At 42.1% G+C, this 14107-nt stretch overlaps 2 protein-coding genes across 2 annotated transcripts in view; both read left to right on the forward strand.

The window, feature by feature from the left end:
• Window positions 1-8413, forward strand: part of LOC142384706 (fibrocystin-L-like) — a 32011-nt gene extending 23598 nt beyond the window's left edge. The window contains exon 7 of the mRNA XM_075471009.1: window positions 8260-8413. Within this exon, the coding sequence (XP_075327124.1) occupies window positions 8260-8338 (79 nt within the window). The 3' untranslated portion in view covers window positions 8339-8413. The remainder of the gene's footprint in view (window positions 1-8259) is intronic.
• Window positions 8338-13204, forward strand: LOC142384874 (uncharacterized). The gene is made up of 4 exons (XM_075471182.1): window positions 8338-8387; window positions 8511-8631; window positions 10233-10365; window positions 12541-13204. The coding sequence occupies exons 1-4, from the start codon at window positions 8338-8340 to the stop codon at window positions 12858-12860; spliced, it is 624 nt and encodes a 207-aa protein (XP_075327297.1). The 3' UTR covers window positions 12861-13204.
• Window positions 13205-14107: the final 903 nt, after the last annotated feature.

Raw genomic sequence — 14107 nt, forward strand, 5'->3', positions numbered from 1 at the left:
TCCAAACACTCAGATTTATGATCTTTGTGTATTCACTGTTAACTTGTCCAGATGTGTCCGTTACCAGTTGGGGAGTTGGTTAACTATTTGGCTGGGGTATATATACCATATATATTGAATGTTTGCTGACATCACACTGATGTGTCTGATCTCATTATGACATCACAGTGATGACATTCTTTTGATGACTGTTCTATCATTTTTGTCTACGTCACAGTATGTGGGCGTGGCTAAGCTTTAAAGTCTGACATTTCACTAAGCCCCGCCCCCTTTGAACAGAACTGTGTTTCTTTTTTTTTTTTTTTTTTTTTAATCAAAACCCATCCACCATCCAGAACTGTTTTTTTTTTTACTTTTACATTACTCCTAAATTCATGCAGGTTTAATGCTGTGTTTGACATTCACCATCCTTCTCTCACCACTGGCTGCTGACTGGAGCCTGTGGGCGTGGCAGAATGGCAAATTTCAATCCCTCGCCGCTTGCATAGTTCAGCTCTAAATCACACATACATCATCCGATTTGCACCTAACTAGATAAGAATGACAATTGTTGGGGGCGCTCGTGTGCTGTAATGGAGTAGACGTGGTTTGCCTTAGCTCCGTGCCGCTACCTCCATTTTCTTAAACTACTGCACCTGAACATTATATTTATCGCTGCCCTGTCGCCGTTCTGCATCATAATCGATTGCACTTTGTTTTTACGCTATGCCTAAGAAGGACGAGGGTAAAAAGATGACATCCCAGGCGAGCCCGTCTGCTGCTAACACCGATGCTATATTAGCCGCTATCGCTAGCCATGGCGTCGAGCTCGTCAAGATTTGCACGCTTGTGGATGACCTGAAGAAGTCGATGGAGGGGCGCCTCGACTCAATCGAAGCATGCCCATCCACTCTTCAAAAAGAACACCGCGAAGCTGAGCACCGCCCGGACGACATGGACGAGGCTCTCTCCACCACCGATAGCCGCATCGCGGCGCTGGAGGCCACATGCAGGGATTTATCGACGGCTAACGGGCTCCTCAAAGCTAAAGGGAATGACTTGGAGGGCCGCTCTCGTAGGCTTAACGTCAGGATAGTGGGCATTAAAGAGGGGGAAGAAAACGGTCGCCCAACTGAGTTTGTCTCGCGACTGATACCAGAGCTTCTTGGCCGGGATAACTTCACCAAGCCCGTCAAAATCGATCGGGCCCACCGCAGCCCGACCTGGTCAGTATCCTCCGACTCAGCCGCCAACAAGCCCCGCTACAGTACCAAGGTGAGAGGGTCTACATATTCCCCGACTACACGGCTGAGGTATCGTCCCAGTGCCATATGTTTTTAATCTATTACTTAAAGTATTTAGCCCAACTTTGTTTACCCCGGTACGATTTTGATCCATTTTTCTTTTCTATGTTTGATCTACCTATGTTTCACTCCCTCAAACATTCCAAGTATGGGCTTAAGCGACTGTTTGTTATAAGCATGTTCCTATAGGTGCACCTTTCTTTCATTAATCTACATTTTGGAGGTGCTCACTGTGATCTTAGTATAGGCAAGTTTATTTCCGTGCGGTTTAGCCGTCTCTGTTACCCGGCAGCCTCCGCGATGGACAGAGGGTTTTGCCACCTAGTTCTTGTTGTGGCTTTTGGCGTGTTCTGGGTTTTTTGTTTTTGTTTTTGGTGTGTATTAAACTGCCAGTTTCTTGTCATGTCAGCCTTTATTTTCTGTCCTTCTGTTTCCTAAATGCAGGATAGTCATCTCGCCAGGCAGGGAATGAGTCCTATTACTTTTACTTCCTGGAATTGTAGAGGTCTTGGCAAGGCACTTAAGAGGGGGAAAGTATTCTCGCATTTAAAATCCTTGTCCTCTGATATAATTTTTTTGCAGGAGACCCATATTCAACCTACAGAGCAGAGACGTTTGAGATCTTTATGGGTGTCACAAGTATACCAATCCGCTTTCTCATCTAAGGCGAGAGGGGTTGCCATCCTAATCCGCAAAACTATCCCGTTTGTATTCAATTCCATAACAGCGGACCCAGGTGGGAGATATGTCCTTGTTACTGGTGCAATCAACTCTTTTCCGTTAGCTCTTTTAAACATTTATGCCCCCAATTTTGACTGCCCTGATTTTTTTTTTTTTTTTTTTCAGTAAGGTTTTCAATCTTTGTGCAGAATACAATACTCATAATATAGTCATTGGGGGTGATTTTAATTGCTATTTTCACCCTCATTTGTATAGGTCCTCCAACAAAGCTGCCCCAACGTTGCAATCTGTGCCAGTCCTCAATACTTTGATGAAATCGCTCGATTTAGTTGATATTTGGAGGCTTCAGCACCCCCTTGAGAGGCAATACTCTTTCTTTTCTCCTGTACATGGTACTTTAACCAGAATTGACCACTTCTTAGTAGACTCTAACCTAATCTCGCACACACTCAGTTCAACATACCATAGTATTTTAGTGTCGGATCATGCTCCTCTTTCAATTCAAATTAATTTCAACCTCCACACACCTTCATACAACTGGAAATTTAATCCCTCTCTAAACTCTGATAAAGCATTTCATGACTTAATTTCTGCGAAGATTTCAGAATTCCTGCTTACTAATGATAACGGGGCAGTCTCTGACTCAGTTTTATGGGAGTCATTTAAGGTAGTACAGTGGATACCGCTTATAGTGATCACGTTGGTCCAGAGCCAATTTGAACACTATAAGCGGTTGATTACTAAAACTGAATTTGTATTACAGTACAGGTATTTCACTTATTTTTTTATGCAGAATATCATCTAAATGCCATTTGTATCGTTTTTCAATGAGAAAAATTAAATGAAACGGATAGCTTCAGCATTTACTGAATTTTATTATCATGCAAGTTTAATTACAGTAGGCCTACTGCGCAGTGCGCAGACATACTGTAGGCTAACTCAAATACAGTACGTAACTTATTCTCTGCTGTGCCGCCGGTGCATTTTTTTTCTTACAAGTCAGAAAAAAAAGTTTGAATTCAATCTGCCTTTCAGCACCCCTGCTCGGATCCATGCTCCTCCGTGCCGGTGTTCTGTCGATTTGTGCTACTTGGCGTGAAAACAAAACTTGACACAAAACCACAAAGTAGCAATTCTCGACAAGTAGGAGAAATCGAATGAACACCGGCCTCCCATCTTACAAGAACCAGCCTGGAGCTTCCAGCGGTCACACGCGCATTCAATCCGCTCTCCAGCACCCATCCTCGGACACATGCTCCTCCATGACTTCCTTTTTCCAGCCATGATTCGCGCGCTTGCTGCCTGATGTCAACTCGTTACGTTAGCTAGCGAGGCAGAAGCAGACGTCCAGAAAGGAATCAAGAGAGTAAAAAATAAAATAGCTACACGTAGTTTTAAAATTATTTTTGCACATGTTTACATTCATAAAATGGCCAAAAATGAACATTATAAGCGGATTTCTTGATCACTATAAACGAATTATTTAAACAGCATTTGTATAGAAATGATTCCGTCCCAAGCCTTTTGATCTATATAAGCGGTTGATTACTATATCCGTGACCACTATAAGCGGTTTCCACTGTACTACGGGGTGATATCATTTCATATCAATCCTCCATTAAAAGGTCCTGGCTGAGGCGTCTTGCAGCTATTGAGGCTGACTTGGCAGCATTGGAGGACACTTACCGCAATGCAAATGATGAAGACACCCTTAGCGCCATCCTGAAGATAAAGTACGACCATAACCAGATGTTGGGAGAACAGGTTGGAAATTATATACGCAAACTTAAGCAAAAGCACTTTGAGCTAGGAGATAAGCCTGACAAATTACTTGCTAGGCATTTAAAGTGATACTCCGGAGTAGATTCAACCTGGGGTCATTTGAACCGTGATATCCAGCCAAGTAGCCCACCCGCAGTTTTTTCGATATTGGCTGAACATCAGCCGAGTTACTGAGTTATCCCGAATAGCTTCGTACAAGCGCTAATGGATCCTGGTCCATATCTCCAAAATTACCACACTAAAATCACATGCCATGACACCAAACTTCTACAGTAGTACAAATATGGTCTGTACTCACAAAACGATGCATTTGGAAGTTTGAAAATAGTCCAGGAGTTTATTATTATCAACACAAGCCTGATAGCTTCTCTGCAGCTAAAGCTGCGTCGACGTCACTTCAGGGAGCTGGGAGCTTCAAAATAAGATGAGGGTTGATCTACTACTGTAGACAACAAAGTATATGCTATATTCTACATGTTTTTTTTTATGATTTTTTTATGTTGTAGAGTTGTGAAGTTATTTTATCAATGGAGAAATTGAGCAGCCTTGCTTTGTTGTCTACAGTAGTAGATCAACCCTCATCTTACTTTGAAGCTCCCAGCTCCCTGAAGTGACGTCGACGCAGCTTTAGCAGCAGAAAAGCTATCAGGCTTGTGTTGATAATAATAAACTCCTGGACTATTTTCAAACTTCCAAATGCATCGTTTGGTGAGTACAGACCATATTTGTACTACTGTAGAAGTTTGGTGTCATGGCATGTGATTTTAGTGTGGTAATTTTGGAGATACGGACCAGGATCCATTAACCCTTGTACGAAGCTATTCTGGATAACTCAGTGACTCAGCTGATGTTCAGCCAATATCGAAAAAACTGCGGGTGGGCTACTTGGCTGGATATCACGGTTCAAATGACCCCAGGTTGAATCTACTCCGGAGTATCACTTTAAAAGGCATACAGGCAGACAGGGCAACACACAAAATTTCCTCTGCCACTGGACAATTAATAACTTATCCCAAACTTATTAATGACAGATTTTTAGATATTTTCAGTCAGCTGTATACCTCCAAATCTAACCCCACTGACTCTGTCCTTGATCATTTTTTTTAACTCTTTGAACATTCCAACTCTTAATGAAGCCGCCAAGCTTGAATTGGATTCTGACCTCACACTAGAGGAAATAAAAACAGCCATTCGCTCCTTTCCCAATGGTAAAGCTAGTGGCCCTGATGGCTTTGGAATAGAATTTTATAAAAAACATATTAATATAATTGCCCCTCTTCTTCTTCGAATGATAAATTGCTCTGTGAAAGATGGAATCTTTCCCAGTAGCGTGTATGATGCTCATATTTGCCTTCTCCTTAAAAAAGACAGGGACAGCACTAATGTTGGGTCTTACCGCCCTTTAAGCCTCCTGAACAGCGACCAAAAGATTGTTGCAAAAGTTTTGACTAGCCAATTAAATGAACATGTTGGCACATTAATCCACCCCGATCAGACAGGCTTTATCCCAGATAGGTTTGCCTTCTCCAATACCCGTCGTCTGCTAAATGTTATGTATTCCACCAATCTATCGCACTCTGCTGCTGTTTCATTAGATGCTAAACAAGCGTTTGACCAAATTGAATGGAGACACATGTTTGCGACACTCAAAAAGTTTGGATTTGGTGATAAATTCATGACTCTTTTAAAAATGCTTTATGCATGCCCCAAGTCCACGGTCTTGACTAACCATGACAGAAGTCCCCCTTTCTCATTGCATCGCGGAACTAGACAGGGATGCAGCCTCTCCCCTTTGCTCTTTGCACTTGCTCTAGAGCCTCTGGCTATCTCCATTAGATCTTGTCTTCAGATTACTGGCATCGGGCGTGGAGCATCTGATAGTCCCATTGGTTTGTACGCACATGACGTAATTCTGACTTTGTTGGATGTTAGGGTGTCCCTCACTCCACTTTTAAATCTTAGAAAGAATTTCGGACAGCTCTCTGGCTTTACCATTAATTGGGAGAAGTTTGTGTTTATGCCTCTGTCTGATGGGCCCAAACCTGTCTTTCTCGACAACTTGTCATTTAAAGTCTCCACAGAGTACTTTGTCTATCTTGGGATCAACGTTACCAGGAATCCAAAGCTTCTTTTTAAGTTAAACTATTCTGCCCTGATTGGTAAACTCAAAATTATGATTGACGAATGGAAACTTCTTCTTCTCTCGTTAATTGGTCGTGTCAATATTGTCAAGATGGTAGTTCTTCCAAAATTTATGCATCTTTTCCAAAACGTACCCATATATCTCACAGCCTCTTTCTTCAAGTTGATAGATTCCATCATTATTCCCTTTATTTGGGCTGATAAGCCTTCTCGTATCTCTAAGGCTCACCTACACAAACCCATAACCGAGGGAGGTCTCAGCCTCCCTGTCTTCCGCCATTACTATTGGGCCTGTAATGCCAGAGCATTGTTTTTTTGGAGTCACCCTGCTACTGCTGCCGAGCAGAGAGATTCCCTTTGCCCCAGTTGCCCTGTAATAGAGACTCGGGCAGCTTCAGTGCACGCAGGTGCCTCCCTAGCGGCCATCCTATTCTCAAAACTAAATCTCCCTTTTAGATGTTTTAAGGATGATTTTGTAATGCGTAATACATTTAAGATTCTGAAACAGATAAAGGGTGTGTTAAATCTCCCCGGACTGTCTATCTACGCCCCTATTTGTCAGAACCCTTGTTTTAAACCAGGCACAATGGATGCTGCTTTTGTACAGTGGTCCAACAAAGGCTTTGCGTCTTTTGCACAATTGCAGGAAAAATTCGGTCTCCCTTCCAGCCATTTTTTCCGATATTTGCAAGTCAGAAATTTTGTTAGGCAGTCGATCCCTCACTTTGAAACTTTGCCTGAGCAACACAACTTTTATGACCTAATGTCCAAACCTCCCACCTCCAAACGCTTGATCTCTCAATTTGTTAACCTTTTTAGTTTGGCAGCCCCTTCCCTCCATATTAAAGAAGCCTGGGTATCAGACACCGGTGTTGAGATTTCTGATGCGCTCTGGTCCCAGGGATTGAATAGGATCAAATCTTGCTTTATCAATGCCAGACTTCAACTTAATCAGTTTAAAGTCATTCACCGGTTACATTTCTCTAAGACCAAACTGAACAGGATGTTTCCCTCTGTTTCTGCTATCTGTGATAAATCCAAATTAGATGATTCTGGGTCACCTTTTCTGGTCTTGCCCCAAGCTTCGGAGTTTTTGGGATGACATTTTCCACTTGTACAGTGTTGTATACAGTAAACAGTTGATCCCTGACACTCTTCTGATAATACTGGGCTGCTCCAACTTCTCTCTCACTCTTCCCTCATCATTACAGCAAGCGCTCATGTTCGGCATGGTCGTAGCAAAACGAGTCATTCTTAGAGAATGGAAATCAGTTTCTCCTCCCTGTTATAAAAAATGGTTGAATGATATGGTTTCTTGTATTTATGTGGAAGAAATTTGATATACTCTGTCAGACACTCATCACAAGTTCCTTGAAGTCTGGGGACCCTTTATTGAGTATATTAGAAACGACAGGCATCATGCTCTGGACTAGCTACTGGACACTATTACTCTATCTTGTTCTTTTCTGTACTGTCTGCATTGTGCAGCTAATAATCTCCTCTACCTAGGACTTTACCTGGTCCTGGCTCTCTGGACTCTTTCTCGGACTTTAAAATCCATCCCTGTTCCTTTGATTTGTGATTTGCACTGATATGCACAACTGTAACCTTTGCATTCCTGTGGGCTGACAGTTTTTTTTTTGTTGTTGTTGTTGTTTGTTTGTTTGTTTTTGTTGTATATTTTTTTTGTGTTTTATATGTGGTTTATACCTGAAAAACTTTATAAATAAAGTGTTTATAAAAAAAAAAAAGAATGACAATTGTTAACCTCTAAAGAGCCCAATAGGATTATATTGGAATGTGACTCCAGTGCGCCTCCTAGATCATTTAAACAGCTATATCTCCTTGAGACATCATCCGATCTGCACCATATTTTTTGTGCATTATTACGGAGTAGCGCTTGAACGATTGGTGTGGTACACTGTTGACGTCACTAAACCCCGCCCCCACAAAACAGGAAGTGACGGTAACTCCTGTCTGGAAGGTGAGATATCGCTCCAACTTTGAACACGTGCCACTGGTGTCGCGCTGTCGTGCCCTGAAGGCGATTTGGGAGATTTGTCACGTGCTCCGCCTGGTGGACGTGTGCAGGAGACGCGTGACGGCGTTTATGACCACGTCGGCGCGGCGGTGCCGGCACTCCCGCGGTCGCAAGGCCGGAGCGGCGCTTGGCTGCGAGGGCCGATATCACTGCTCGCAGTTTTAATTACCTTTGCTTTTCCCATCAACGCCGTCTGTTCATCCGTCATTCAACCACGTGGGTCACGTGACGTAAACAAATTCACGTAGATGACTGCACAGATTTATTTATTTTTACATTTTCCACATAACCCAGTTAGAAAATTAACTTTTTCTGTGGCTTTTATTGCAGCTACCACTCAGGTGTGCAGACTGGGCGCCTCCAGCGCTGGGACCTACCCGGTGTGGGTCAGCTTCCCCTCTCTGGGTGATGCACGCTACGCCGGCGGCAGCATCCTCCACTTCACCTACCGGCTCATCGTCTCCTCTTTCTCCCCGTTGTCTGGAAGTCTTGGAGGTGGAACATTAAACTGCTCACGTTCGACCCGATTTCATCTTTTAAATTAGTTTTGAACTAAAATCTTATGGCGTTTTCTCTCTCAGGAGGCATCCTGCTGACGGTGAGGGGTTTCGGCTTGGCCACAACGCCACGGTTACCGTTGGCGGCGACGAGTGTGAGCCGGTTGATGCAGGAGACACGGAACTGAGATGCAGAACACCAGCGGTGAGTCTGCAGGGTGCTGCACGCCTTCATATCTTTATCTACCTCACACAGTCAGGAGATACGAAGAAATGTGTAAAATCCCTCCCAAACCATTCAAAAGTGTGATATAAACTAGGGCTGGGCGAGTTAACTCGTTATTATTGAGTTAACCTGTTAGTTATTTAACGGCGATAAATATTTTATCGCGCATTAACAGTTTTTATATATATATATATATATAAAATTTTTGGGGGCTTTTGTGCCTTTAATGGAAAGTTCAGAGAGACAGGAAGCAGGGGGCAGAGAGAGGGGGAACGACATGCAGCACAGGGCCTAACGATGCAGGACTCGAACCGGGGTCTGTTGCTCACAGGCTTTTATTTTGTAAAAGTCTGCTGCTGTCTGCTGCGGAACCGGAAAAGAAAGTAATCGGCGGATCCACCAAACATGGAGAAGGGTACGGAACTTTTATTCGGCCATTTTCATTTTAAAGTTCTTCCAGACGGCGGAGTCGACAGAACCAAAGTCATCTGTAAACACTGCCAAGTTGAATTGTCTTCTCAGCGTAGTAGTTTCAGTCTAAAATATCACTTAAAGGCAAAACACACAACTGATAGCAGCAAGTCATTCAAGGAAACAGACAGTGGAGCGAGGCTTCTACATAAAAACTACAGAAAGATGCTGATGTTAAAAGTGTGTTTGCACAACAAATGTTATGGCACTTTCATTCATATGGCAGCACATTTAAAATAAAACTAAATGCTAAAAGCTATACACTACTTTTGGATTCATTTTTGGATTTTGTGTACAAATGCGATTAATCGCGATTAATTAGGGAAATCATGTGATTAATTAGATTAAAATTTTTAATCGTTGCCCAGCCCTAATTAAAAGGTTAAAAGGAAACTCTGGAACAACTTTTCTGAGTGTTGCTGCTTCAGATGTTTCTATATGAACACAAAGAAGTTAGCCAAAAGAGTCTTAAAGTCACTGAAACTTCTTTAAACTGGGTCCTGTTAAAGGCTACATAAACTACAGGGGGAAGCTTTGCTTCATCATAGTTAAGCCTGATTTATACTCGGAAACCAGGTCGTCTGCGTGTGTGTCGCAGTTAACGCAGACACTACGCAGACACTCTGGTGCACCTCCTCAAAATTGTAACTCACCGCAGACGGTGCCGCAGACATCGCCGCAGGGAGGAGAGAAAGGAGGCCTCTGATTGGTCAACTCTACATCCGCTCTACACTATGCGTATTTCCGGTTTGCTAACCGGCTGACGCTAACCGTGACAATTCTTTCCCTCTCTGCCAGCTCCAGTAGTAGCAATATTTCTTCTATTTTTAGATCGATCAGCTGCATCTCAATCAAAGTGCGCATTCGTCCAGTCGCCATTGTTGTTGAATGACCTCCGTAACCGTAACACCCACAATCCTAGCTTGTTCGTGATTGTCCCTCTTGCGTTGTGGCGTGGGATTAACATAGCGCAGACAGCGCTTCAAGGCATAAATCAAAAATAACTGCGTCGTGTCTGCGACAAGCTCACTGCGACACACTGCTGCGAAGTATACACGAGCCTTTAGTTGTGCATCAGAGACATTTACATTTGTTCTGACTGGTTTCAGGGCGCTGCAGGATCGCAGTCGGTCACAGTGACGGTGGGAAGCACGAGTCAGACCGCCAGCAGCTCCTTCACCTACAATGATAACCTCACAGCTCAGATCTCCAGCCTGAGTCCCCGGAGCACCACTGTGATGGGTGAGCCGGCTCATTCTCTGAAAGGAAGCCTTTACTGACACAGCCAAAGACCTGAGTGCGGTCAGATCATTGCACGAACCAGAGAGCTCAGATCTTTGAGTCATTTAAAGGAAAAAATCCAGTTGGACGAGCACTTTTAGCTCCGTCTGTAAAGGTGAACAGACCTCACCTGGAGAATCTGCTTTCCATTTGTGCATGAAGACAAAAGGATTCAAGGTGCACTCATTGTCTCCACATGCTGAATAAACACAGTACAAATGCTTTGTGGACTTAGTTCTATGGAAACACTGTGGGAAAATCTGGATGGCTTTTGTGTTGAAAGTCAGACCCTCCCTCCAGATGTTTTAGGAGTGAAACCTTCAGATTACATCGGTCATGAGACGCCTCTCTGGCTCAAACATGCATGAAGTCTCCGTCCTGCTTGAATAATCTCGGCTTTGGTGTTGACATGCGACTCCACCGTCACCTGCAGGTCAAAGGTTCACGTGGAAACACTTCAGTTGTGTAATGTTTGGCTTCCGATGTTGCAAAACCTGAAGAATCAGTATAATTCAGAAGCTTTCACAAGACACACTGGAAAAAATGCTCCTCCAAAAATAAGTAAAAAAACCAACAAATACAAGAAGTTTTCGTTTGAAATAAGCAAAAAAATCTGCAAGTGGAACTAGTGAAAATCGGCTTGTCAAGATGTTTTTAAATAAGATGTGATATTTAGGACTTTTGAGTTAAAAGTGATCTTGAAATTAGCTTAAAAACCTCTTTAAATGTCAAAAAACGGCGCCATCGCTACAAACTCGTTTTTATCTATCATTAGTCCTGGGGTTTTAAATGAGTGTCCTTTTTATAGTCTGGCTGAGAGTGTTTTTCATGTGTTTCTAGAGTGTGTACGATTGACTGTTTTTTTTCGTTTTTAGCCTTTTTGGCGTAGTTTTTACCAATGCCATTTTTATCAACAGTGTGCATTACAGTCGAGCCACCAGCGTTAAATCACGGATTTTAAATTATTTAATTGCAGAGGCCAAAATGGCTGTTTATATCACTCGCACAGACAGACTGCAGGCTGGACCTCAACTTGATGCTGTGAATCTATGGAAGTGTAACGTCAAGGCAAGGTTGAGGTTGGAGTTTTTGTTCCACAGAGCCACTGGGGATTTAAATAGTTTTTTACAACTGTGGGGTTTTAAGAATGTATTGTGCACCATTTCTGATCAGGGAGAACTAATCTATAACAAATTGATAATGTAAATATTTATTGTTTTTATGTTTTCTTTTGATGTGATTGTGAAAAGTTTATGGTAAAATTTGTGTTAATAAACGTTTTGTTAAAAAAAAAAATCTCTTTTTCCTCTCTTTTCTCTTTTTTTCTCTCTCTTTTTCCTCTCTTTTCCCTCTTTTTCTCTCTTTTCCCTCTCTTTCTCTCTTTTTTTCTCTCTCTTTTCCCTTGGTTTCCATGTTTAACACGGTCGTCTTCATGAGACGTCGGCGTGTTTCGGTGTCATCACTGAATGCTTTGGGGTTCATTCCCTTTAGTCATCTGCTTTCTTACGGTGGCCCTGAGGTGCAAAACACAACAGCATATTAGACAAAGACACAACCTCACAGCAGAGGAAACAACACAGAAGAACGGCATCGAACCTTCAGGAAACGTTTTCTGAAAATATAATATAATTTCTCTTATTTTTCATTGTGCTTCCTGAAAATCAGTCTTATATTTGTGTTTTTTCTTGTTTTCTACTTGATTTTGTCATGCTTTGAACCTCCAGGGCCACCATACTTTTCCACTGGGACAGTTTAAAAGATGCTTCTTGGTTTGTTTGTTTGTTTATATTCAAAACAAACTATGAGCCTCGCAGCGTGTACCACACCAAGCTGGCTGCCACCGCCGGCTCCATCACTCTGACTCTGACTCTTATGGCTTCGAACGCTTGTTTTACACCCTGCGTCTGCGCGCAGGTTGGAGATGAGCTCGCCATCTCCACCACCAGCTACAACGCATCAGAGACAGAAAAACGTCAGATCGCCGCCGTGTCGGCCGATGGCCGCATGCTGACCCTGAACCAGCCTTTGGGCCACACTCACATCGGTCAGCTGCACTTTTAGGGAAACTTTAAGCTGTTTAACCTGTTAAACTGAGAGGTTTCCAGAGGTGTTTACTCCTTTTTTCACCGTCTGCAGGTGAGACTCACTCGGTGTCTGGAGCATCTTTCTCCTACACTCAGGCAGCTGATGTCGGCCTCCTGACCAGAAACATCAAGATCATCGGTGAGGAGTATCCGGCCATGATGTCCGAGTCGTTCGGAGCCCGGCTGTTGGTCGGAGCCTTCTCCAGCTCGGGGATCGACTTTTTGCACATCACTCCTGTTCTTAGCTCCCTCCATGGGCTTCCTGTCCTTTACAGAACTGATTTTAAACTTTTAATGTTTGTTTTTAAAGCTCTTAACGGCCTCGCCCCATTGTATTTATCTGAGCTTTTAACAGTCCTGGTAGAGCTCTGAGGTCAACGGATCAGTTTCTGCTGGAAGTGCCCAGGTCAGAATACAAACCCTGGGGTGAAGCCTTTTCCCAAAGCTGCCCCCAGGCTCTGGAATAAGCCCCCCGTCCAGCTGCGTCTTATTTCTGACCTGGGCTAAAAACCTACTTATTTAGGATGGCTTTAATACCGAGTAGCATGATGACACTTTTATCTTATTTTATCTTAATCGGTTTTGTTATATTTTATTGCTTTCACTGTTCTTTTGTTTTTATTAGTGAAGTATAGATATATTTGTTATAAAGTATAAAACAAATGCACCTGAATTGAGGACATTATCGCCTACACTGCCTCACCTTCAAATTGCATCTGGCGTATTAGTATTTAGTATTAATTTTTAGTATTTAGTAGTTTTGTATATAGTTTATTATTTAGTATATTTATTATATTAGTATATTATATTTTTATATTATTTTTATTTTTTAGATAATAATATTATATATATTAGTATATATTTTTATTAGTTTTTACTTATTCTTCTCTTTATTTATTACCCGCTGTAAAGCACTTTGGTACATCGTAAGGATTGTCTGTAAAAGGCTGTATAAATAAAATACATTTACATTAGAGGAGTGTGGTGGTGTATTTTTCAGCACTCTGTAACCGCTTAATATGCCGAAAGATGAGATCAGGAAATTAAAGGAAAAGTACACACGTTTTAGTTGGGATTCAGACAACCTTTGATTTCTAATTTTGACCGAGGACACTGGAGGTATGTTTGTTCCTGTCCCATAATTTTTGGAGCCACAGGAGACCCATTAACCTATAATACATACGATGAAGCTTGGTTAAAAAGAGCATGTGTTTATTTATTGTTTTTCCACGATAAAGTCCTGAGTTTTCTGGGAGAGGAGTGTCAAATGTCCTGATTTCTGTCATTAATTAAATTAAATAAAAAGTCAAAGTCAAATTTATTTGTAGCACATTTCATGTACAAAACAATTCAAATATTTACATAAAATAAAAGCATTAAAAATACATAAAATAATATAAAGAACATAATAAAAACAAATTACAGCATTAAAGGTTATTTCAACATTTTCATGCGACTTTAGACTGTTGCCTCTCATTTAAAGAGCTGATGGTGCAACAACGTGCCGGTTGTATTTATCATCCGTTAACCTGCACAGAGAGTATATTTAGATTGTTCATGCAGAACAATGTAGTGACATGTTTAACTTTTCATTCGTTGGAATAAATATCCCCCACGGG

Source organism: Odontesthes bonariensis, chromosome 7 (genome assembly GCF_027942865.1).
Source record: "Odontesthes bonariensis isolate fOdoBon6 chromosome 7, fOdoBon6.hap1, whole genome shotgun sequence".
NCBI lineage: Eukaryota > Metazoa > Chordata > Actinopteri > Atheriniformes > Atherinopsidae > Odontesthes > Odontesthes bonariensis.